Source organism: Entelurus aequoreus, linkage group LG27, assembly GCF_033978785.1.
Source record: "Entelurus aequoreus isolate RoL-2023_Sb linkage group LG27, RoL_Eaeq_v1.1, whole genome shotgun sequence".
In the NCBI taxonomy this organism is placed as follows: Eukaryota; Metazoa; Chordata; class Actinopteri; order Syngnathiformes; family Syngnathidae; genus Entelurus; species Entelurus aequoreus.
Genome location: NC_084757.1, coordinates 15,253,009 through 15,279,894, shown reverse-complemented (window position 1 = coordinate 15,279,894; position 26,886 = coordinate 15,253,009). Strand labels below are relative to the sequence as shown.

The window sequence follows — 26,886 nt, the reverse complement described above, 5'->3', positions numbered from 1 at the left end:
TAATCAGCCTGACCTAAGCCTAAGGTTTATGTGTTTGCAAAAAATGATCATCTTTATGATTAACACATGGTTTCCCTTTGGAGTTGAAAAGTTGGGCCCCAAAGTCAAAAAGGCTACGTAACTGTGATTAATGCGAGCTGTGACAAAAATGTCTACTGCAGAGGATGCTGGTTCTCAGCAGGATATGTAATTTCTTAACATAAAAAAATTTCCCTCTGCATCTTGGACTTTTTCAGTTTATGGCCCTTGGTGGAAAAACATTTGACAACCATATTTATATGGTTACAGTTTTAAAGGTTTTTTTTTATAAATGTGTTTAGAATTGCGCGTCTCACTGGATAAAACCCCTGATTTTGGTATAGGTCATCTTGTCCAAAAAATGTGTCACAATGCACATATGCAGTATTTTTTTTACCCTGTCTAAAACTTCCCGCACGAGCGCTGGTGAATGAATGAGAAAGGGGCCAAATTTCACTGCTGCGTAAGCTTCGAGGTGTGCGCCATGCATGTGGTCTTCCTCCCCCATGCGTGTGTATGTGCATGCGTACACTTGTGTGTGAGTGCGTGTTTGCGCACCGGCCCACCGTGTCAGTGTCTTTGTGCTTGGCAAGGATAGACGTGCAGACGGGGTTAATCTCTAGAGATTTCTGGGCGTTGACAGGGTGCCGTCTGGTATCCACAGCAACCAGCAAAGGTTGACACTGCCTCGCGTATCCTGGCCGAGCACTTCCATCACATACGCGGCGCCACCCTGCACATCGCCGCCGTCACGCACCGGGACGCCGGCCGCTACCGATGCGAGGCCGAGAACGAGAAGGGTGTCAGCACACGGTCGGTGTGGCTGGACGTCTACGGTGAGTACAGCTGCATCTAATGAGCTCCACTGTATGAGCTGTATCAAAATGAGTCTTTAAAAATATAATAATGCGCAATTTTGGAGGAATTGTTATCACAATGTGTTCATTACGGTGGTTATAGTTTGCAGTGGCCTAAAACTGCATTACAGAGGGATACACACTACCGTTCAAAAGTTTAGGGTCACATTGAAATGTCCTTATTTTTGAAGGAAAAGCACTGTACTTTTCAATGAAGATAACTTTAAACTAGTCTTAACTTTAAAGAAATACACTCTATACATTGCTAATGTGGTAAATGACTATTCCAGCTGCAAATGTCTGGTTTTTGGTGCAATATCTACATAGGTGTATAGAGGCCCATTTCCAGCAACTATCACTCCAGTGTTCTAATGGTACAATGTGTTTGCTCATTGGCTCAGAAGGCTAATTGATGATTAGAAAACCCTTGTGCAATCATGTTCACACATCTGAAAACAGTTTAGCTCGTTACAGAAGCTACAAAACTGACCTTCCTTTGAGCAGATTGAGTTTCTGGAGCATCACATTTGTGGGGTCAATTAAACGCTCAAAATGGCCAGAAAAAGAGAACTTTCATCTGAAACTCGACTGTCTATTCTTGTTCTTAGAAATGAAGGCTATTCCACAAAATTGTTTGGGTGACCCCAAACTTTTGAACGGTAGTGTATATTGTTCAATTAAAGGGACTGTTTGTAACTTGCTCAGGCAAAACTTTTTAAACCAAAAGAATATAACTACAACACATGACAATGATAGGCTATACATTTAAATGATAGCTATACTTTGCTAAATCGCTATCATCTGACGACACACAAAACTAATCTGCGTGTGTGTTACGTACAAGCCTTGTTTGCGTCGTACCGTGCTAAAAGCCAACATCCTGCATAAAGGCTACAAACAGCCTCTTTCAAAAATGACATTCATTTATGGCTAGCTTGTGTGCTACTGTGTGCTCAGCTGTTGTGTCGCTGCTAGATCCTAGTACCCTAGAAAAGACCAACCTTGTGTGCTTACTGGAGGAAATTTAGACGTTAGCTGGCTGTTCAAAAGTGGCGACTTGTCCAGGGTGTACCCCACCTTCCGCCCAAATGCAGCTGAGATAGGCTCCAGCACCCCACCCCGCGACCCCGAAAGGGACAAGCGGTAGAAAATGGATGGATGGATCGATGGCTGTTTAAAAGTTAACATGCTTGTATCTGCTGGCTTACTGTATACCGGAGATTTTAGATGCAGGCCAATATAATCCAATAATTGTTTTTTTTGCTGATATCGACCCGATATCCAATATCAATATCGAATCAGGACACCCTTACTTCATCCTAGTGTACCCTTAATACAGCCCTATAATTAGTAATATTATTATGACGCTCGCGTCGTAATCGTATATATATAGTTTTTAGCTAGTGGTCGATTGTTGATCATTGCATTGTGGATTGATGAGTTTCATACATGGTACAGAGGACTAGGGGTGCACCAAAAAATCCATTCACATCCGAAACGCAATTTTTATTTACCCTGATTCTAAATCGATTCATAATTTTGAAAAAAAAAAGTTTTTTTTTATAAGAATTCATTTTTCTAAATACATTTTTAGACCATCTCCATGCAACCAAAAGGGTTTTATCTAACCGGTAACCTGTTTTGAAAAAGTTTCAATACAATTATTATACCAAATACTACATTGCCAGAATCGGTTTGAATCGAAAATTGATTCTGAAACGAATCATCGCGGCAGTAATTGAATCGTATCAAATAAGTGACACAAGACTGCACCTACAGCGGGCTACATCAAGATCCGATCGTTTGCGCTTTACTGAGAGGAATATCTTTCTTGTAGTTTAGAACAACGGCCCTTGCAAATCCTACACCGATATCTGTTACTTTTGTTCTTTTAGATAAAGGATTCATCAACTTAACATCGACAAGCAACACAAGCATTCACGTGCGCTCCGGTGACAGCTTTTCCCTCACGGTGGACGTGGAGGCTTATCCCAGACCCCACACCTTCTCCTGGAGCTTAATGGGCCACCAGCTGAAGAACACCAGCGACCACGTCATCACCACATACAACCACGAATACAGGTATGACGTTGCCTCGGGGTCCCGGATGGAATTTAGCACCGAGTTGGCTGCGGGCCCTCGCGGCGCCAGGGCAAATACAGCGCAACCAGAAAAAACACCTCGGGGGTGTTTGAGCGAAACCTGACCCGTCGGTAAAAAAAAACACAGTGAAGTATTTGCGTCATGAACTTCAAGATAAAAATGACATAATCCAATTCATGCCTTCACACTTGTTTGTCAGTGTGGCCGAATCAGGACGTGATCATTGACTTTATGTCTCTATTGGACCTCTTTATGCCGTTTGACTCTAGAAAGGAAATAGTGGGAACATCAAGTCAAAAAAAGACTTGTATCTATTTTAGTCTGTTAATTGTGTTATTTTGCACTAAAATAATCTGCGATTGGCTGGCGATCAGTCCAAAAAACAATTCTAATTCATATATGTGTAACATACTTGGCCAATAAAGATGATTCTGATATTGTGCACTGCAAAAACTGAAATCTAAGTAAGATTAAATATTTCAAATAAGGGTGATATTTGCTTATTTTCTGTCTGATAAGATAATTCTTCTCACTAAACAGATTTTATGTTAGAGTGTTTTACTTGTTTTAAGGGTTTTGGTCCTAAATGATCTCAGTAAGATATTACAGCTTGTTGCTGAGATTTTATGAGCTATATTGAGTAAAACATGCTTGAAACTAGAATATCAACTGATGCAAAGCTGTGTCATTAACACTCAAAAGTATGAAACTACTTTTTTAAAGTAATAATTTCTTACTTCAAGCATGAAAAAAAAACCATGATGCCGAGTGCATCGTCGTCGTCGGCGGTCACTCGAAACGAGTATGACTGTCCTCCGTAGGGTCTTAGGGTGGATTCCCTATATGGAGGACGCCTGTGCGTGGAATCTTTTAATGTGGGGAGACTGGTGCACGGTCAGCCACCACACAGTCCTTGGCATTGAGCGGGCCAGGGTCCAGTGGCATGGAAACCAAGACGACTGGGGACCCGTCTTTGCTGCAGCCTTCATCCGCCTTCCCAGCCGTTGTGGTGCATTCCGCTGCCGCCATCTTCCGCCTGGTCCACCGTTGAGGCGGTTTTCACTATTCGCCCATAGCTGGGGTTATTTACCCATAGCTGGGACAGGGGTTGACTGGGCACCAGGGCATGTCCACACACCGGTGGGCCTGCATGCCCCGTCTCTGGGGCCCCCTGCTGCTCCGAGATCCCGTACAACTTAGCCTGGAACCGCGAGGTTCCAGTTACCGTGTGTGGCCACGAGGAGGCATGTACGAGTCTTGACAATGGAGAGGCTATGTACCGGCTGAGGAGGCTTATGCACTCGGCTCCTCTTTTCGCCCTCTGAGACAGAGGGCTAGCCGGCGGCACTAGCTGAAAGCAATAAGTATCAGGCAGAAGCAGCATGCAGCATAGCAAGCAAAAGCGGCATGCAGCATGCACTAACTACAGGTACTACTACTCCAAGGCTACTGCACTAGACGCATCACATCGCCCTGTGCGATGTTTTCTGCACACACACACCGAGTGCATATCATTATGTCAAGATAATAGCACTAGCATTTACTTAATTTAAGAATATTTTTCAACATATTGAGCAAAAAGGTCTCTTTTTTTTCTACCAAGAAAAGTGCACTTGTTATTAGTGAGAATATACTTATTTTAAGGTATTTTTGGGTTAATTGAGGTTAGATAATTTTACTTGTTTTGGAAAGTCTTGACAAGCCGAATTTTCTTGTTCTATTGGCAGATAATTTTGCTTACTTCAAATAAAATACCTCTAATTTTTGTATATTTTTTTCTTGTTTTTGAACACTGACTTTTTGCAGTGTATTACACAACTTTTTTATTATTCCTCCCCTTTTATGTAATGGTGTTGTTTTTGCATAGCCATGTTAATTACCGTTCAGTATTTGGTTATTTAATCCCCAGTGCAAACACATGCTAATGTGAAACTGGGCTCAAACACCACGTGTTTAGGCAAAATGAATGTTTACCTAGCAAAAAAGTAATATACGCCCTTGTTTTTCAGGCACAGCAGTGAGCTGAGGCTGGTGCGTCTAAAGACGTCGGAAGGTGGCGTTTATACGTTTAAAGCTTCCAACCGTGACGCCTCGCTGAATGAGACATTTACCGTCTTTGTCACCAGTGAGTTGCTTTGATCTTTTTATCTCAAGATAGGTTTTACACTCCTTGAAATAACGAGTAGGCTTTAGTTACAATAATCATTAACCTCTGGTGGTACGTAACTGTTGTTCGTTGACTCTTTCCTTTGTTGGCCCTTTGTATTTCCTAGCTAAACCTGAGATTGTATCTCACGAGGGCCCGGTGGACGGGCAGGTACGCTGTGTGGCTGAGGGTTTCCCCGCCCCACAGATCACATGGTTCTACTGCGAGCAGCCTTACGTCAGGTGAGCTCGACAAACCAGGAAATGGTCAAACTTGGTTAAACTCTACATTCTCGACACCTAGTGGTTAGAGTGTCCGCCCTGAGATCGGTAGGTTAAAGTTAAAGTTAAAGTACCAATGATTGTCTCACACACACTAGATGTGGCGAAATTATTCTCTGCATTCGACCCATCACCCTTGATCACCTCCTGGGAGGTGATTGGAGCAGTGAGCAGCAGCGGTGGCTGCGCACGGGAATCATTTTTGGTGATTTAACCCCCAAATCCAACCCTTGATGCTGAGTGCCAAGCAGGGAGGTAATGGGTCCCATTTTTATAGTCTTTGGTATGACCCGGCCGGGGCTTGAGCTCACAACCTACCGATCTCAGGGCGGACACTCGAACCACAAGACCACTGAGCAGGTTTTGAGTTCAAACCCCGGCCGAGTCATACCAAAAGCTTAAGTTGTTCAACAGTCCAGGGTCTCCGTTGTGGTATTTTAGGCTTCATATTGCGCCACACATTTTCAATGGGCGACAGGTCTGGACTACAGGCAGGCCAGTCTAGTACCCGCACTCTTTTACTATGAAGCCACGCTGTTGTAACACATGCAGAATGTGGCTTGGCATTCGCTTGTTGAAATAAGCAGGGGTGTCCATGAAAAATACGTTGCTTGGATGGCAACATATGTTGCTCCAAAACCTTTCAGCATTATTGGTGCCTTCACAGAAGTGCAAGTTACCCATGCCTTGGACACGAATACACCCCCATACCATCACAGATGCTGGCTTTTGAACTTTGCGCCTATAACAGTCCGGATGGTTCTTTTCCTCTTTGGTCCGAAGGACACGACGTCCACGGTTTCCAAAAACAATTTGAAATGTAGACTTGTCAGACCACAGAACAATTTTTTACTTTGCATCAGTCCATCTTAGATGAGCTTGGGCCCAGCAAAGCCGGCGGCGTTTCTGGGTGTTGTTGATAAATGGCTTTCGCTTTGCATAGTAGAGTTTTAACTTGCATTTACAGATGTAGCGACCAACTGTAGTTACTGACAGTGGTTTTCTGAAGTGTTCCTGAGCCCGTGTGGTGATATCCTTTACACACTGATGTTGCATTTTGATGCAGTACCGCCTGAGGGATCGAAGGTCATGGTGATTTTCAGCCTTGCCGCTTATGTGCAGTGATTTCTCCAGATTCTCTGAACCTTTTGATGATATTACGGACCGTAGATGGTGAAATTCCTTGCAATAGCTCGTTGAGAAATGTTGTTCTTAAACTGTTGGACAATTTGCTCACGCTTCTGTTCACAAAGTTGTGACCCTTGCCCCATTCTTGTCTTGTGAATGACTGAGCATTTCATGGAAGCTGCTTCTATACCCAATCGTGGCACCCACCTGTTCCCAGTTAGCCTGTTTACGTGTGTGATGTTCCAAATAAGTGTTTGATGATCATGCCTCAACTTTCTCCCGTCTTTTTTGCCACTTGTGCCAGCTTTTTTGAAAAATGTTGCAGTTGCAATCGAATATAGTTAGAAAAGGATTTGCAAATCATTGTATTCAGTTTTTATTTACGATTTAGACAACGTGCCAACTTCACTGGTTTTGGGTTTTGTACAAAGCATACATGAAATGACAAGAAAAAAAATCTATGAAGTTGCAACATTATTATTATTAGTTGTGTTATTGGCACACCGGAGGCGTGCCGGTCAGCCAGGAATGATGATGACAGCGGAATGACGGATTGCAGGATTTGACGAACCTGACTTGTGATGGTTCTACAGTCCTGGACGTTCATAAACGATTACATATCAATGAAAAATATAGTGAAAATAAAAGATGCTTTCATTTTATGTAGTGCCTTGCAGTACTGCCCGCTTTGCTTTTGTCAAGCTGTTGTTAATCAGTTGGCAAGTGCTCACGGAGCACCGTGACTTGAGCTCACCCGCTTGACCGCATAGCACCCAAATAAGCATTGTGGTGTCAAATATGGAGCTTGATGCTCATTTTACAACAAGTATCAAATCACTGGAAAACTCCAAACATGCCTCATTGTAATGTGCAGTCACTGCATCCAGTTTTTTGTGCACTGTAGGAATGAATTTATATGCTAATGATTAACTTTAACATATGTTGGCGTATGAATATGTAAAAAATGTGAATAACAGGAAATGGGACTTTCTCTGCTAAAAAAAAACATTGTGCAGGAACAGTTCTGCACCAGTGCCCGAAGTAAATCCCTGCATCCCTGTGCTTTTATCTGGATTCTCACCAAGAATATAACTCCTTCATGGTTTAATCCTAGTGTGTTTGTCCCACAAGTTATTATTTTCACATGTCAAAATGGCTACTTTGAGAAATGTAATTCATATATTCGTTCATATTTTTGTTTGTATACAGTATATGGTTTATACCAGGGGTGTCAAACGTAAGGCCCGCGAACAGGTTTTATCCGACCCGCGGGATGAGTTTGCTAAGTATAAAAATGAGCCGAAATTTTTGAATGAAAGAAACAGCTGTTCAAAATGTGTCCACTAGATGTCGCAATAGCAATTCTTTGAATCTTTGTAGATTATGTTACATATTCAAAAATAATAATAAACCACATGGTGTTAGTGCACCAGTCGAGGAAAATGAGCGAACTACATAAATAACATCCTGTAATTTGATTTGTATATCATTTTTTTATCTTGATAGATTGAAAATGAACACCCATGAGTTGACTAATGAACATTATCACATAATTTATTCAGAAAGTATAAATAACGACAAATAAAGGTAGAATACTATAAACCGCAACTTGCAAGTGTAAAAAAAAAACATTATGATTTGTACATTTTCAGAATGTGCTTGTTCTATTTTTAAACAAAGAAAACAATCTGAAGTTGTCTTTATTTTTAAGTTATCGTGCCGTGATTTTACCAGTCAGGCCCATTTGGAAGTAGATTTTTCTCCATGTGGGCCCCGATCTAAAATGAGTTTGACACCCCTGTTTTATACTATTAAACACAGCATAAAGCAATACACCAATTAACATCACAGCTATGTTATGAAAGACATATACTACAAAAAATACTGTAAAAAAGCAGCTCACTTACCATTAAAACTGTGTTCAGTTAAAAATGAATTCCCTAATACAACACAAGCTGAAGTCATATATATAATTAGCTGGGCTAGCATCATAGCACATTACCACAAACTTAGCATTAGCTTAAATAGCATAATGGCTGTTTTATAATAAAACACTCAAGTAAATGTAGTATTAGCTCAATTAGCATCACAACAACAGAACAAGAGAGAAAAGGAATTGCTTACCTCTATAAAAATGTTTTTTATTACTGATAATGAAATTTTTACTCTGACTTGTTCTTCTTTCTGTTAGTTATTAACATTAGGACCAACAGAAGGTTGCCCACATAAGTGCCTGACTAAAATAACAACAACAAATCATTGTGTGTCTCGTGAAAGTCTTAAGTCAGCATGTCTCGCTTGTGTCTCAACCAAAACGACTAATGACTAGTTTGCTGACTCTGCCGGATTTTCTTGTATCAACAATGTTGAAATAATCCTCCATTGTTGCCCTCCACCCCCTTTGTTACGTCCATTGCACCGGTCGCCCACGGGGGTCCCCACATCTCCTCCAAGGTTTCTCATTGTTATCCCATTGGGTTGAGTTTTTTCTTGCCCTGATGTGGGATCTGATGTCGTTGTGGCTTGTGCAGCCCTTTGAGACACTCGTGATTTAGGACTATATAAATAGACTTTGATTGATTGATTGATTTGTTCCAGGTGCTCCCAGCAGGTGAATGCCACCCAGGAGGAGCAGAACATCATTACCATCACACTGTTCAGTCCTGCGTTTGGCAAGACGGAGGTGGAGAGTCGGGTGAATGTCAGCCGGGGACGGTTCAATACTTTGGAGTGTGTGGCTACAGTAGAGGGAGAGCAGGCCTACACGCTCTTCTCCATCAGCGGTAAGCCAGCGACACAATCACAACAACACGTGCAAAGTTACACCTGCCTTGCATGTGGAGTCATCGCATTGAAAAAAATAAAAAAATATATTCAATATCACTTTTGTGACCTAAAAATATTTAAAACAATACAAAAATAATGAAATATAGACATTTAAAATGGATTATTAAATGTAATAATAATATATTAGAATATCGTTTTTTTCCATACAGTAATGGCATCATTAAAAGCAATCCCAATCATTTTAATATGTATGATATAATATAAATAATTTAATTATATATATATTTTAATTGTATATTATTTATTTTTTTATTTTTCACTTTTCCTTACATTTTAATGTTATTAAATATGTTCTTAAATCCCTATTATTTTGGAAAAAAATGTGAATTAAATTTTTTTTAAACAATACAAAAATAATGAAATATAGACATTTAAAATGGATTTGTAAATGTAATAATAATATATTACAATATCTATTTTTTTTCTCCATAAAGTAATGGCATCGTGAAAAACAATCCTAATCATTTTAGTAATATATATGATATAATATGTATCATTTAATTATATATATATTTTAATTATATATTTTTTATTTTTCACTTTTCCTTACATTACACAATGCTATTGAATATGTTTTAAAATATTTATCATTTTGGAAAAAATTGTTGACTTAAAAATATGTAAAACAATACAAAAATAATGAAATATAGACAGTTATAATAGATTATTAAATGTAATAATAATATATTAGAATATCTATTCTTTTTTCCATACAGTAATGGCATCATGAAAAACAATCCCAATCATTTTGATAATATGTATGATATAATATATATCATTTAATTATATATATATTTTAATTGTATATTATTTATTTATTATTAAATATGTTTTTAAATCCCTATCATTTTGGAAAAAAATGTGATTTAAAAAAAGTTTAAAACAATACAAAAATAATGAAATATAGACATTTAAAATGGATTATTAAATGTAATAATAATATATTAGAATATCGTTTTTTTCCATACAGTAATGGCATCATTAAAAGCAATCCCAATCATTTTAATATGTATGATATAATATAAATAATTTAATTATATATATATTTTAATTGTATATTATTTATTTTTTTATTTTTCACTTTTCCTTACATTTTAATGTTATTAAATATGTTCTTAAATCCCTATTATTTTGGAAAAAAATGTGAATTAAATTTTTTTTAAACAATACAAAAATAATGAAATATAGACATTTAAAATGGATTTGTAAATGTAATAATAATATATTACAATATCTATTTTTTTTCTCCATAAAGTAATGGCATCGTGAAAAACAATCCTAATCATTTTAGTAATATATATGATATAATATGTATCATTTAATTATATATATATTTTAATTATATATTTTTTATTTTTCACTTTTCCTTACATTACACAATGCTATTGAATATGTTTTAAAATATTTATCATTTTGGAAAAAATTGTTGACTTAAAAATATGTAAAACAATACAAAAATAATGAAATATAGACAGTTATAATAGATTATTAAATGTAATAATAATATATTAGAATATCTATTCTTTTTTCCATACAGTAATGGCATCATGAAAAACAATCCCAATCATTTTGATAATATATATGATATAATATATATCATTTAATTATATATATATTTTAATTGTATATTATTTATTTATTATTAAATATGTTTTTAAATCCCTATCATTTTGGAAAAAAATGTGATTTAAAAAAAGTTTAAAACAATACAAAAATAATGAAATATAGACATTTAAAATGGATTATTAAATGTAATAATAATATATTAGAATATCGTTGTTTTTTTTCCATAAAGTAATGGCATTATGAAAAACAATCCCAATCATTTTAATAATATATATTTTATAATATACTGTATATTATTTAATTATATATATATTTTAATTATATATCATTTATTATTTATTTTTCACTTTTCCGTACATTTTAATGCTATTAAATATGTTTTTAAATCCTTATCATTTTGGAAAAAAATTTGACTTAAAAATATTTAAAACAATACAAAAATAATGAAATATAGACATTTAAAATGGATTAATAAATGTAATAATAATATATTATAATATCATTGTAAATATTTTATTAAATCCTTATCATTTTGGGAAAAAATGTGTATAGTCTCATCTTACTATTACAATTTATAAAAAATATTTTTCTTATCATTTTTCTACAATCTAATCATAAAAAATTCGAAGTACCAAACTGTTTTCTTTAAATTATTATGTATTTATTTTTAAATGTGCAACTAAAAAACTAAACAATATTTAGTGTTTCGTATAATGGCATAACAATATATGTAAAATATATCATAGTAATGATTAACCTTTCCTTAAAAAACATATTTGTTATTTCTAAAAGGGCTAAACTGAAATACATTATTTTGCCATAATATTTGGCCACCCATCCAAATGATCAGAATCAGGTGTCCTAATCATTTGGCCCGGCCACAGGTGTATAAAATCAAGCACTTAGGCATGGAGACGGTTTATACAAACATTTGTGAAAGAATGGGCCACTCTCAGGAGCTCAGTGATTTCCAGCGTGGAACTGTCATAGGATGCCACCTGAGCAACAAATCCAGTCGTGAAATTTCCTCGCTCCTAAGTATTCCAAAGTCAACTGTCGGCTTTATTATAAGAATTTGGGAACAACAGCAACTAACCCACGTAGTTGGCTTAGTTGCTTAGTACATAAACTGACAGAGAGGGGTCAGCGGATGCTGATGCGCATAGTTGCTACAGAGCTCCAAACGTCATGTGACCTTCCAATTAGCCCACGTACAGTACGCAGAGAGCTTCATGGAATGGGTTTCCATGGCCGAGCAGCTGCATCTAAGCCATACATCACCAACATGACTGTGCACCAGTGCACAAAGCAAGGTCCATAAAGACATGGATGACAGAGTCTGGTGTGGATGAACTTGACTGGCCTGCACAGAGTCCTGACCTGAACCTGATAGAACACATTTGGGATTAATTAGAACCAGGCCTTCTCGACCAACATCAGTGTGTGACCTCACCAATGCGCTTTTGGAAGAATGGTCGAAAATTCCTATAAACACACTCCACAACCTTGTGGACAGCCTTCCCAGAAGAGATGAAGCTGTAATAGCTGAAAAAGGTGCCCTGACATCATATTGAACCCTATGGGTTAGGAATGGGATGGCAATTCAAGTTTGTATGTGAGTCAAGGCAGGTGGCCAAATACTTATGGCAATATAGTGTTTGTCAAACATCATTTTAATCTGCATATAATCCTGAAATGTGCTCTTGCTGACATCAAATTAAATTACATTATATTATTACTGTTCTGAATGTACTGTAGACAAACGCTAAATGTTCAACAACATTTTTTCAACACAGATTTTATCTCATAGGGAAGCATGGAGGGTTCAGTTCTGAACACCCGCTTACAGTAAGTTACCAAATATGGTTCCAGATGAAAGGCTAAAGATTAGTCATTCTAGTATTGAATAGCTCCAAATGATACATTTTAAAGGCAGTACATATTTTGTGTGTTTTCTTCTGATTTAAGTACAGTGCAAATGCATCTGACTACAATAATCACATATTTGAAAATGAGATCCGGCGAGGCAATCTGTCCCAACTCCAAATATTGACTAAAAGCAAGATTTTGGCAAAGCTGAACCGTCTGCCATAAACACTCTGACACGTTCCTGTGACATGACAGGCTCCGATAAGATGCATAGCTTGAGTACATTGTTTACTTTGGGAATCCAAATCTGCCGTGTCATAACGGCTTCCCCATCTGCCAAACAATGTCCCCCAAAGAGGCAGCATGGCGTGACTGGTTGGGGTTTGAGAGAGCCACCCACGCTCTCGCCGCCGGATGCAGGAGTGTGGGTGAGCGAGGCGGGGAAGTGTCCCGACGGCTGCTCCGGGGGCCTTTTTGGAGGAGGCTCGGAGGTGTCAGTGAGCTCCGGCAGGCGGAGAACACGCAGGGCTTTAGAACTCACTGACAGGTTTACTGGGGGATTTGTTCTTGCAGACTCTGCATTCTCAGATTTGAAGTGGAGAGAAAGCTTCTTATCTCTAAACAGCTTATTACAGCCCGCTGGACAGAGGAGCAAACAATAAGGCCAGACACAAAGGAACTCACCGCTACACGTACACACATGCACACAATGACTCACCACAGCTGGAAAAACAGAAGAACACGCTGTCGTAAAAACATATTTTGAAAAATGTTCAAGAAAAAACGTGTTCAAGATTGTTGTGTCTTCCAAAGGTGTTGAGGGCATTGTTCAAAAACAGCAACACTCATTATTTATACTTGACAAAACTTTAAAGAAGTCATATTTTAAACCTCTGTGGTATGCATACTTTACTAGCAGCTAAGTTCCACCAGGGAGAATCAGGGAGTTGTGTTGTGTTGTGTACACAAACCTTTTGGATTGCAATTTTTTCTCTATTTTTTTTGCTCAAATATTTCAGTCAACTTCAATCCAAAAAAGGCGAACACATGAAGTTATTTATCAACTCATTGAATGCCCATATTTAAATTTTGAACAAATTGCATGGAATAAGTAATCCACTAGAGTTGCGCGATATCGAGGTTACATGATATATAAATTATATAAATTTGGCCAACGATTGAGCTTTTAATACCCTCGTCTAGAGATGTCCAATAATGGCTTTTTTGCCGATATCCGATATTCCCATATTGTCCAACTCTTAATTACCGATATCGATATCAACCGATACCGATATATACAGTCGTGGAATTAACACATTATTATGCCTAATTTTGTGGTGATGCTCCGCTGGATGCATTAAACAATGTAACAAGGTTTTCCAAAATAAATCAACTCAAGTTATGGAAAAAAATGCCAACATGGCAATGCCATATTTATTATTGAAGTCACAAAGTGCATTATTTTTTTTAACATGCCGCAAAACCGCAGCTTGGAATTTGGTACATGCTCTCCCTGAGAGAGCATGAGGAGGTTGAGGTGGGGAGGGGTAGGGCGTAGCGGGGGGTGTATATTGTAGCGTCCCGGAAGAGTTAGTGCTGCAAGGGGTTCTGAGTATTTGTTCTGTTGTGTTTATGTTGTGTTACGGTGCGGATGTTGTCCCGAAATGTGTTTGTCATTCTTGTCTGGTGTGGGTTCACAGTGTGGCGCATATTTGTAACAGTGTTAAAGTTGTTTATACGTCTACCCTCAGTGTGACCTGTATGGCTGTTGACCAAGTATGCGTGGCATTCACTTGTGTGTGTGAAAAGCCGTAGATATTATGTAACTGGGCCGGCACGCAAAGGCAGTGCCTTTAAGGTTTAATGGCGCTCTGTACTTCTCCCTACGTCCGTGTACCACTCCGTACAGAGGCGTTTTAAAAAGTCATACATTTTACTTTTTGAAACCGATACCGATAATTTTGAAACTGATACCGATAATTTCCGATATTACATTTCAAAGCATTTATCGGCTGGTAATATCGGCAGTCCGATATTATCGTACATCTCTACTCTCGTCATACCGTGATAATGCATGTTGATGACACATTCTTGCTGTATCACGCAAATTTGACAGCGACAAGCGAACGGCTGTGTACTCAACGCAATGTAGCGTCCTCGCTAGTGAGATAGCAGCTAACTAATCCCCCGCCTCAAAATTCGGGGAGTTTTCGTGCATATTAAGGGCTTCAAAAAGGCGATTAAACTGGAAGAATAATAATAATAAAAAACATTGGAATTTAAATAGGGTCCTAGCGGTGCGCTGCATTGCCCTAAATAGTATCAGTACAGTATATGGTCGATACTACAGTGATTAGAACAATATTTTTATTATCACAAAATCGTCTTTCCGGTCGTTTTTTGTTATTGTTTAAAGGACTTACAGGAAGTTTACAGGAAGCCATGCTAGGGATAGGCGGCTGATTGGTACAAATATCCACAGCAGTATTTAATTGATATTGTCAGACTGCCATACTGTGTATTGTTTTTATATTTGTGATCACACCTGTAAACAGTCAATAATATACCACAGAAAGTAACCAGCTATTAACAGTAGATTAATAATAGTTTTGATCAAATAATACAATTGAAAATATGTTACCACATACGTCAGCAGCTAAATCAGGAGACTTGGTAACCCACATTGAATTGGTCATTTATATGCCATCCATCCATACACCTTATTCCGCTTGTCCGAGGTCAGGTCGCGGGGGCAGCAGCCAAAGCAGGGAAGCCCAGACTTCCCTCTCCCCAGCCACTTTGTCCAGCTCCAAAGGCATTTTCAGGCCAGCCGGGAGACATAGTCACCCCAACGTGTCCCCAGGGTACTGGTTGGGCAAACTCCCAAGCACCCTCCAGAACCCTGACAAGACTATATAAATCAATCAATCAAAGTTTACTGATATAGCCCTTAATCACAAATGTCTCAAATGGCAGCACAAGCCACAGCGACATCTCAGATCCCACATCAGGGCAAGGAAAAACTCAACCCAATGGGAACAACGTGAAACCCTGGAAGGGACCGCAGATGTGGCCCCTCAAGACGAGCCGTAACGAACGCATGAATAATGATCTCAGCGTCGGAGATGGACAAAATGGGACGGATTTTAGCGATATTACGGAGGTTAAAGAAGGCTGTTTTAGTAACACTCTTAATGTGTGACTCAAACGAGAGAGTTGGGTCGAAGATTACTGAGATTCTTTACCGAGTCGCTTTCTGTAATTGTTTGGTTGTCAAATGTTAAATGCCGATGTCTAGCAGGACCGATAATCAGCATTTCCCTTTTCTTAGCGTTAAGATGCAACTGTCATGATCCGTGGCCTCACATCTGTGTTTTGTTATGTTCTGTTAGTTTTGGACTCCCTTAGTTCCTGTTTGTGCACCTCTGGGTTTGTTTCAGTTTCCATGGGGATTAATTGGGTTCACCTGCCTCTGGTTAGTGGTCAGCACGCTCAGCTACTGTCAACCACCAATCAGAGAGCTATTTATTCACCTTGCTCGCCACGCTCAGTCTGGTTTCATCATTTGCTACATGCAACTGTTACGTTGGGTAAATTCCTTGTCTCCTATGTTTCTCGATTCCTGCGCTAAGTCTCGCCTTAGCTTCCTGTGCGATCGGCACACTTTCTTTTTGCTTGTGGTCTGTTTTTGGTACGTGTTTGATTTTTGAGGAATAAATCATGTTCCTACCTGCACGCCTTGTCCGGAGTTGTCTGTCTGCATCCTGGAAGAACAACCCTGCAGTAAGATGCGAACCCCCCCCCTTTGTGACAGATCTGTCACGAGGGGGGGGGGGGGGTATATATCAATAGTTCTCTGATTAGTGGTTGACAGACCAGAGGTGCACAAACAGGAACTAAGGGAGTCCAAAACTAACAGAACATAACAAAACATGATCCGGGCCACGGATCATGACAGCAACAAGTTGCTGGACATTCATTGTTTAATTTCATTTGGATACGCCTCGAACTGACTACAATCTGGCATGTTGGTCAGCTTTAGGGGCATGTAGAGTTCGGTGTTATCAGCATAAGAGTGAAAGCTAACACCGTATTTGTGTATGATGTCACCTAGCGGCAGCATGTAGACGCTGCCGCTAGGTGACTTCATACTGTGGAGGGCCAAGAAGTCCCCTGTTACCTTACCATACTCCGAGGTCACATTGTTATGGGAGATGCACTGCATCCTGTCAGTAAGATAGGAGTCATATCAAGAAAAGGCTAAGAGTATTACACCAATACGTGTTTTGATACGTTCTAATAGAATGTTATGATCGACAGTATCGAAAGCAGTGCTAAGATCAAGTAACAGCAACATGGATGATGCATCAGCATCCATAGTTAGCAATAGATCATTAGTAGTTTTTGTTGTTTTCTCCTTAGAGTGATTTGCCCTGAAACCGGACTGAAAGTGTTCACAAAGATAGGTAGACACTAAGCTGGTCCACAGTTTCAAGACCAGGGCAAAAACCACACTGCTCCTCTTGAATTTGAGGTTTGAATTTCCTCTCCAGTACACCTGAATAGGCCTTACCGGGAAGGCTGAGTAGTGTGATCCACGATAGTTGGAACACACACTCCGGTTCCCCTTCTTAAAGGCCTACTGAAACCCACTACTACCGACCACGCAGTCTGATAGTTTATATATCAATGATGAAATCTTAACATTGCAACACACGCCAATACGGCCGGGTTAATCAATCAATGTTTATTTATATAGCCCTAAATCACAAGTGTCTCAAAGGGCTGTACAAGCCACAACGACATCCTCGGTACAGAGCCCACATACGGGCAAGGAAAAACTCACCCCAGTGGGACGTCGGTGAATGACTTTGAGAAACCTTGGAGAGGACCGCATATGTGGGTAACCCCCCCCCCCCCCTCTAGGGGAGACCGAAAGCAATGGATGTCGAGTGGGTCTGACATAACATTGTGAAAGTCAAGTCCACAGTGGATCCAACACATCAGCGGGAGTCCAGTCCACAGCGGGGCCAACAGGAAACCATCCCGAGTGGAGACGGGTCAGCAGCGCAGAGATGTCCCCAACCGATGCACAGGCTAGTGGTCCACCCGGGGTCCCGACTCTGGACAGCCAGCACTTCATCCATGGCCACCGGACCTATGCAACTCCCCCTCGCAAGGGACAGGGGAGAAGAGGGGAGAAGAAAAGAAACGGCAGATCAACTGGTCTAAAAAGGGGGTCTATTTAAAGGCTAGATTATACAAATGAGTTTTAAGATGGGACTTAAATGCTTCTACTGAGGTAGCATCTCTAACTGTTACCGGGAGGGCATTCCAGAGTACTGGAGCCCGAATAGAAAACGCTCTATAGCCCGCAGACTTTTTTTTGGCTCTGGGAATCACTAATAAGCCGGAGTTCTTTGAACGCAGATTTCTTGTCGGGACATATGGTACAATACAATCGGCGAGATAGGCTGGAGCTAAACCGTGTAGTATTTTATACGTAAGTAGTAAAACCTTAAAGTCGCATCTTAAGTGCACAGGAAGCCAGTGCAGGTGAGCCAGTATAGGCGTAATATGATCAAACTTTCTTGTTTTTGTCAAAAGCCTTGCAGCCGCATTTTGTACCAACTGTAATCTTTTAATGCTAGACATAGGGAGACCGGAAAATAATACGTTACAGTAATCGAGACGAGACGTAACGAACGCATGAATAATGATCTCAGTGTCGCTAGTGGACAAGATGGAACGAATTTTAGCGATATTACGGAGATGAAAGAAACTTATAAAGTGCAATTTTAAATTTCCCAGGAAACTTCCGCTTGAAAACGTCTATGTATGATGACGTTTGCGCGTGACGTCGATGGTTGAAGCGGAAATATTCAGACACCATTATATCCAATACAAACAGCTCTGTTTTCATCGCAAAATTCCACAGTATTCTGGACATCTGTGTTGGTGAATCTTTTGCAATTTGTTTAATGAACAATGAAGACTGCAAAGAAGAAAGCTGTAGGTGGGATCGGTGTATTAGCGGCTGGCTGCAGCAACACAACCAGGAGGACTTTGAGTTGGATAGCAGACGCACTATCCGACGCTAGCCGCCGACCGCATCGATGATCGGGTGAAGTCCTTCATCTCGCCGTCGATCGCTGGAACGCAGGTGAGCACGGGTGTTGATGAGCAGATGAGGGCTGGCGTAGGTGGAGCGCTAATGTTTTTATCATAGCTCTGACGAGTTCCCGTAGCTAAGTTAGCTTCAATGGCGTCGTTAGCAACAGCATTGCTAGGCTTTGACAGGCGGCACAGCATTAACCGTGTGGTTACAGGTCCAGTGTTTGGTTCGGTGTCTCCTGATAGTAGTATTGTTGATCTTCTGTCTATCCTTCCAGTCAGGGGCTTATTTCTTTTGTTTCTATCTGCATTTAAGCACGATGCTATCACGTTAGCTCCATAGCTAAAGTGCTTCGCCGATGTATTGTCGTGGAGATAAAAGTCACTGTGAATGTCCATTTCGCGTTCTCGACTCTCATTTTCAAGAGGATATAGTATCCGAGGTGGTTTAAAATACAAATCCGTGATCCACAATAGAAAAAGGAGAAAGTGTGGAATCCAATGAACCCTTGTACCTAAGTTACGGTCAGAGCGAAAAAAGATACGTCCTGCACTGCACTCTAGTCCTTCACTCTCACTTTCCTCATCCACGAATCTTTCAGCCTCGCTCAAATTAATGGGGTAATCGTCGCTTTCTCGGTCCGAATCGCTCTCGCTGCTGGTGTAAACAATGGGGAAATGTGAGGAGCCCTTCAACCTGCGACGTCACGTTACTTCCGGTACAGGCAAGGCTTTTTTTATCAGCGACCAAAAGTTGCGAACTTTATCGTCGATGTTCTCTACTAAATCCTTTCAGCAAAAATATGGCAATATCGCGAAATGATCAAGTATGACACATAGAATGGATCTGCTATCCCCGTTTAAATAAAAAAATGTCATTTCAGTAGGCCTTTAAGGAGAGGAACCACCACCCCGGTCTGTCAATCCAGAGGCACTGCCCACTTTGCATTTAATGAGTTAATATCACATATTAGTTTCACATTTGAAGTTGACATGCTTACATGAATGGACTTTTACACATTGTTCTATTTGTTTGAGTTCCAACTGTATAACGGAAATAACTGAGTGAAAGTCTGGTTGGAAAAAAAAAATTCAACTTTTCTCTGACTACAATTGAACATTCGGCAACCGAAAGTCAGAAGCGTCTACTGTGGCAAATGGGTGCAAGCTTTTGACCACAAACTTAGTCACTGCTCTGTGACATTCGTCGTTCCTGGCCCGAGTGTACTTTTCCCTGCCTCGGTGAAAGGAGAGACCTGAACCGGAGCTCGTACTGCCCACCTCAGAGCCCGTTTCTTGTCATGCTCATCTAAATGAGAAGGCATTCATTTCAATTGAACGGGTAATAGCAGCTTTGACCAGTAGGCAAATGGCGCTAACATGATAGGCAGTGTTAGCTAGTGGTACTGCTGCTGGGTGGATGAGATTGGCGCAGTTAAAAAAAAAAACTTTATTGCATGCTGTGTTCAAATGTTTTTGATGAAATAGCAACCTTGCAATTATTACAAGTAGCGCTGGTGCCAGCTTTTTTGTCAACTGTAGCCAAGCTTTGAAACGTTTAAGCCGCCTGGGATACATGTTTCTGTCTGACGTCACCGCGAACATTATGTAATGAGGAGTCGTTTGAAGCCATTCCAAGGAATTGATATATTAAGATCCTGTTCTGAACAAGAACCGGTTTTCAATTTCCATCCGTAGTTTAGTATGAGGCATAAAAGTACCCATTGACTACCATTATAACTAAAATATTTAACTGTACAGCCATTACACATTAGAATCATTCATTTGCCACGGATGAAGTGCTGGCTGTCCAAAGTCGGGACCCGGGGTGGACCGCTCGCCTGTGCATTGGTTGGGGACGTCTCTGCACTGCTGACCTGCTGGCCCCACTATGGTCTGGACTCTCACAATTATGTTAGATCCACTATGGACTGGACTCTCACAATATTATGCTAGATCCACTCAACGTCCATTGCACCGGTCACCCTGGGGGGGAGTCCCCACATCTGCGGTCCACTCCAAGGTTTCCCATTGTCCCATTGGGTTGAGTTTTTCCTTGCCCTGATGTGGGATCTGAGCCGAGGATGTCGTTGTGGCTTGTGCAGCCCTTTGAGACACTCGTGATTTAGGGCTATATAAATAAACATTGATTGATTGATTTAATTTCATTTTGGAGACAAATAATACAATTTGTCATATTTAGTTTTTGGAATTATAGTATATGGGACAATCTTTGTCAAGTGTTTTCCACAGGGCTTTTCCGCTCTTACATGTTTGTTATTCCTATTTAGGACTGAAGTATATTAAGAGATGTATGTAAAAAGTAGACAAAATATGAACCCAAACATTTTTTCTACACTCTTAAAGGCCTACTGAAATGAAATTTGTTTATTTAAACGGGGATAGCAGATCCATTGTATGTGTCATACTTGATCATTTCGCGATATTGCCATATTTTTGCTGAAAGGATTTAGTAGAGAACATCGACGATAAAGTTCGCAACTTTTGGTCGCTGATAAAAAAAAGCCTTGCCTGTACCGGAAGTAGCGTGACGTCACAGGTTGAAGGGCTCCTCACATTTCCCCATTGTTTACACCAAAAGCGAGAGCAATTCGGACCGAGAAAGCGACGATTACCCCATTAATTTGAGCGAGGATGAAAGATTCGTGGATGAGGAACATGAGAGTGAAGGACTACAGTGCAGTGCAGGACGTATCTTTTTTCGCTCTGACCGTAACTTAGGTACAAGCTGGCTCATTGGATTCCACACCCTCTCCTTTTTCTATTGTGGATCACGGATTTGTATTTTAAACCACCTCGGATACTATATCCTTTTGAAAATGAGAGTCGAGAACGCGAAATGGACATTCACAGTGACTTTTATCTCCACGACAATACATCGGCGAAACACTTTAGCTACGGAGCTAACGTGATAGCTTCGGGCTTAACTGCAGATAGAAACAAAAGAAATAAGCCCCTGACTGGAAGGATAGACAGAAAATCAACAATACCATTAAACCATGGAACTGTAACTACACGGTTAATGCTTTCCAGCCTGGCGGAGCATAACAATGCTGTTGCTAACAACGCCATTGAAGCTAACTTAGCAACGAGACCTCACAGAGCTATGCTAAAAAAATTAGCTATCCACCTACGCCAGCCAGCCCTCATCTGCTCATCAACACCCGTGCTCACCTGCGTTCCAGCGATCGACGGAGCGACGAATGACTTCACCCGATTATCCGTGTGGTCGGCGGCTAGCGTCGGATAGCGCGTCTGCTATCCAAGTCAAAGTCGTCCTGCTTGTGTTGCTGTAGCCAGCCGCTAATACACTGATCCCACCTACAACTTTCTTCTTTGCAGTCTTCATTGTTCATTAAACAAATTGCAAAAGATTCACCAACACAGATGTCCAGAATACTGTGGAATTTTGAGATGAAAACAGAGCTTTTTGTATTGGATTAATGGCGTCCGAATACTTCCGTTTCAACAATTGACGTCACGCATCATACATAGACGTTTTCAACCGGAACTTTAGCGGGCAATTTAAAATTGCACTTTATAAGTTAACCCGGCCGTATTGGCATGTGTCTCAATGTTAAGATTTCATTATTGATATATAAACTATCAGACTGCGTGGTCGGTAGTAGTGGGTTTCAGTAGGCCTTTAACTCCCTGAGGACTTATTCGTCCTGGCGCCACTAAACTGGGCTAAAAAATTATTTCCAAGTGTATCAATAATATATAAAAGAAATCGATATAAATATAAAATTTGGCCGTGAAAAAAAACCCTCATCATTCCTTTCAGAGTTAAAGCCAAAATAGTGCAAAAATGAACTCCCCAATGTACTCTGTGGCTTGTATTAAATTTGACTGGTGTTTGCAATGGTATGCACTAGTGTACAATAGAAGCAGGCATTAAAAGACTCTTTAATGAAGGCATAATTTGTGTTGGAAAAACTGCGTGATTAAGTTTTTATGTGCGTGGGTTTTTTCCTTTTGGGCTGGAACAACGGTCCCATTTAATTGTGATGGGATGTCATACGTCCTATCTAAATTTGTATGCAATTTAAATGGAGTTTGCAATGGTAAGCGGTGTACTGAAGGGAAAAACTACAGCAAATCAAGACAGCCATAAAATAACATGCTTGTAAGAATACGGAAAACCTTCTTTGATTAAAGCGCACTTCGGCCTGTCTCAGAAAAATGTGAAACCGCCATGGAATTTACGTCTTTATCTGTGTGTCCATTTGCAAAACTGAACATTGAGTGCCATTAAATATACCTAGAAATTGCTATCATCTATCATGAAAAAAAGCTTTTATATTAAATCTTAGTTTGCAATGCTGTACTGTACTGGCTAGCAAAATAATAAAGAAAGAACTGATCACTATCACATGAGAGTAACAGTCGTAAATAACTCGTAATTAAAGTATATTTTGGCCTGTATTCTAAAACTGGACAACCGCAATGTTAGGTATGTCCTTACTGATGTGGTTTTGCCCGTTTGTGTATCCTTTGAAACAAATGTCCCATTCCATTCTGAAGGGAATCCGAAAAACGTGCACATTTCCCACAATCCAACTTTGCTGCTCGCCACTAACAGGCTGCTGTTTTTGTGCCCCTGCAGAGAGAACCATCCCCCACGGTTTGTTCACCCCACTGCTAATCGGCTCGGTATCAGCAGCATCCGTCCTCTGTCTGATCCTAATCATGCTCTTCTACAAGTACCTGCAGGTAGGTACTCCCACCATTAACTTCATTTGTAGTGCTCATGGTTGATTGTCTGTCTCTTGACTTTGCTCCAGAAACCAAAATACCAGGTACAGTGGAAAGTGATTGAAGGAATTCACGGGAACAACTACGTCTACATTGACCCCACCCAGCTACCGTACGATCACCAGTGGGAGTTTCCCAGAAACAACCTGCGTTTTGGTGAGCATTCAGCAGACTCTTGGCATAGTGGTGTTTTATCACACTGATCTGCGGCGCGTGCCTCAGACCCTAACGGGAAGGTGTCACTTCTGAAACTGGTGGCACAAATTTGTCTACATGCGAAGAAAACATTATTATTCTCTCTAAAGGTGGGCATACGCTGTGAGAGTTAAAGGGGCCCTATCATGCAAAACCAACTTATTGATACCTACATTTGGGATTTGGTTAAGTCTCCCACATATTCAAATTTAAAGCATGGAGGCATTGTTGAGATACAGTAGTTATAAAACAATCTTGCCTTCCTATCTACTTCATCCACATATGCACAATTGGTATCGTTACCAATTGGGAACATCATCAACGGATTATCCACCCAAACTGCCTTGCGCACGTCCACCATTTTTAGTTTATACATGCGCATCTGTAGGTTAGATGACAAAATGCCCAAGATTCGACTTGAAGAACGAAAAATGCTGTTACTGGTTTTATTACCCAACACAAGACAATATTCAAACCTCCAGTCTCATCTGTAGGAGTAAAAAGTGCCTGGCAAACCTTTTTGTTTCGCAACAAAGTGCCTTCAACTGTGAAGAAGTCGCTTTGAGCGTGTACCAGCAAGAGTCCTGCTTCACCCACAAACTTTCACAAAAAGATGGATTTTCTGAAAAACTTATTTTAATAGCGGGCTTGGTGAGTCCTATCTATGGCAATGGAGGAGACAATGAAATGGTAAGTAATAATAGTAGCAGTAGGTAGCTCCCCTCACCTCCCAGGGGGTCAACAAGGGAATGGGACAAATGGAGAGGACAAATTTCACCACACCTATTGTGTGTGTGACAATCATTGGTACTTTAACTTTTTTGATTTGTTGTGTAGCCAGCTTAGCCTTCTATTGTAAGACAATAGCGTCACCGTCCTCCGGCAAAATAAATAATACTTTTCCTAAAAAACTACTTTTAATTGGATCAGTGCCTACAGTGTTTGGCAATGGACGAATACGTTTGCTATGTTGCTTGTAGCTTAGCTTGTAGCCTTTAGACTCAAATTGTTTACATCTCGAAGCAGCCGTGCAGTGCAGTTTTTTACATGATATAAAATACAAACGCTTTTTCTTGTCAATATACGCATGTATTCGTCCAGGATCTTGGTAGAAATTTACCCTTGGCCAGCGTATAGTTCCAGACCTGAACGTCAGCCAGGTTTCCTTTCTCGCTTTCGGTCACCCGAAACAAAGTGCCTTCAACTGTGAAGAAGTCGCTTTGAGCGTGTATCAACAAGAGTCTTGCTTCACCCACTAACTTTCACAAAAAGATGGATTTTCTGAAAAACGTATTTTAATAGCGGGCTTGGTGACTCCTATCTATGGCAATGGAGGAGACAATGAAATGGTCAGTAATAATAGTAGCAGTAGGTAGCTCCCCTCACCTCCCAGGGGGTCAACAAGGGAATGGGACAAATGGAGAGGACAAATTTCACCACACCTAGTGTGTGTGTGATAATCATTGGTACTTTAACTTTTTTGATTTGTTGTGTAGCCAGCTTAGCCTTCTATTGTAAGACAATAGCATCACCATCCTCCGGCAAAATAAATAATAATTTTCCTAAAAAACTAATTTTAATTGGATCAGTGCCTACAGTGTTTGGCAATGGATGAATATGTTTGCGATGTTGCTCGTAGCTTAGCTTGTAGCCTTTAGACTCAAATTGTTTACATCTCGAAGCAGCCGTGCAGTGCAGTTTTTTACACGATATAAAATAGAAACGCTTTTTCTTGTCAATATATGCATGTATTCGTCCAGGATCTTGGTAGAAATGTACCCTTGGCCAGCGTATAGTTCCAGACCTGAACGTCAGCCAGGTTTCCTTCCTGGCTTTCGGTCACCCGCATCTTCGCCTTCTTCCTTAGTGCCGACAACAAACCACGGTGAGCCGCTGACCTCGCTATATCATCTAGTATGCTGTGTTGTGGTGAAAGTCACTCAAAACAGATGGTCCAGAGTGCACAATAAAAGTAAGAAAGCTAAAAAAATCTACAAAAAAACCCTCACAAACGGGTCATGGCTCATCAGACTGACGGTGAGGTTCATTTGCATCGAACAACTCTGCCTCTCAAAACCAGCTGTTTTGAAAGGGAGCAAAACATTTACTTGAAAATACGTAGGTCTGTAAAAACAAATATATGCCAAATTTTTCACCAAAGAACCACCACTACATGTTATGCAAACCAGAAGAGGTGTATTGAATGTAGCAAACAATCCTGATATGACCCCTTTAAGCCAGTTTTAAGCTTAATTTAAAATGGGCCTGCCCTCTTTTTAATCAGGCTCAATTTGGGGTCTTGTTGGGTCATAAATTATGTACGAGGAACGATTGGTTACTCCTGACCAGTTGGCACAGTTAAGTTAACATCTATTCATGAAGGCTGTTGTTTACGTTTAAGCACAAAGATGTGTCTTTCTAACAAATATTCATGAAAGACTGTTATTTTTTTTATATTTTTTTAGCATCAATAATCATCTTCTGCCCGATTTGGACAGTCGGAAACCATTTATATGTATGGTGAAAAGTGCTTTTTAAAATCAAATCAAACAACACAAAGCACCCGTGATTCAGTATGAACATTTATGCAAACGAGCAGATGCAGAAACCTGTGTAGAACAACAGCGCTGTTCCTGTTTCTGTCACACATTTGCCTCTTGTTGCTAGGCAGACTTTGTGGAGCACAATGGATTTGTGGCCCAAAGCCCATGGGGGGCGCTTAACAAATATATTAAACAACTAGGGCTGTAGCTGTTGATTATTTTTGTAATCGATTATTGTGTTCTAATATTTGATAATTGGATAAAATACACTTTATAGCAATAACTATACTGAAATAAACTGCAACAAAAAACAGTGCAATTAACAGTGCAATAAACAGCAATAACAGTGCAATACATTTTAAAGGTGCAATATACACGTCACATCTCTCATATAATCCAAAGTATTACCGTTTTTCTACATTTTCTACTGCCTAGTTTCT

The 26,886-nt window shown here is 40.1% G+C and overlaps 1 protein-coding gene across 3 annotated transcripts in view; it reads left to right on the top strand.

Annotated features, from left to right (window-relative positions):
• The window catches only part of kita (KIT proto-oncogene, receptor tyrosine kinase a), an 88,086-nt gene that overhangs the window by 9,535 nt on the left and 51,665 nt on the right, over positions 1-26,886 (top strand). For 2 of the 3 annotated variants that reach the window (XM_062039524.1, XM_062039526.1), the window contains exons 5-11: positions 662-854; positions 2,771-2,957; positions 4,988-5,103; positions 5,252-5,366; positions 9,132-9,316; positions 23,560-23,666; positions 23,738-23,864. In XM_062039524.1, the coding sequence (XP_061895508.1) occupies positions 662-854; positions 2,771-2,957; positions 4,988-5,103; positions 5,252-5,366; positions 9,132-9,316; positions 23,560-23,666; positions 23,738-23,864 (1,030 nt within the window). The remainder of the gene's footprint in view (positions 1-661; positions 855-2,770; positions 2,958-4,987; positions 5,104-5,251; positions 5,367-9,131; positions 9,317-23,559; positions 23,667-23,737; positions 23,865-26,886) is intronic. The other variant, XM_062039525.1, reaches the window with a different exon arrangement.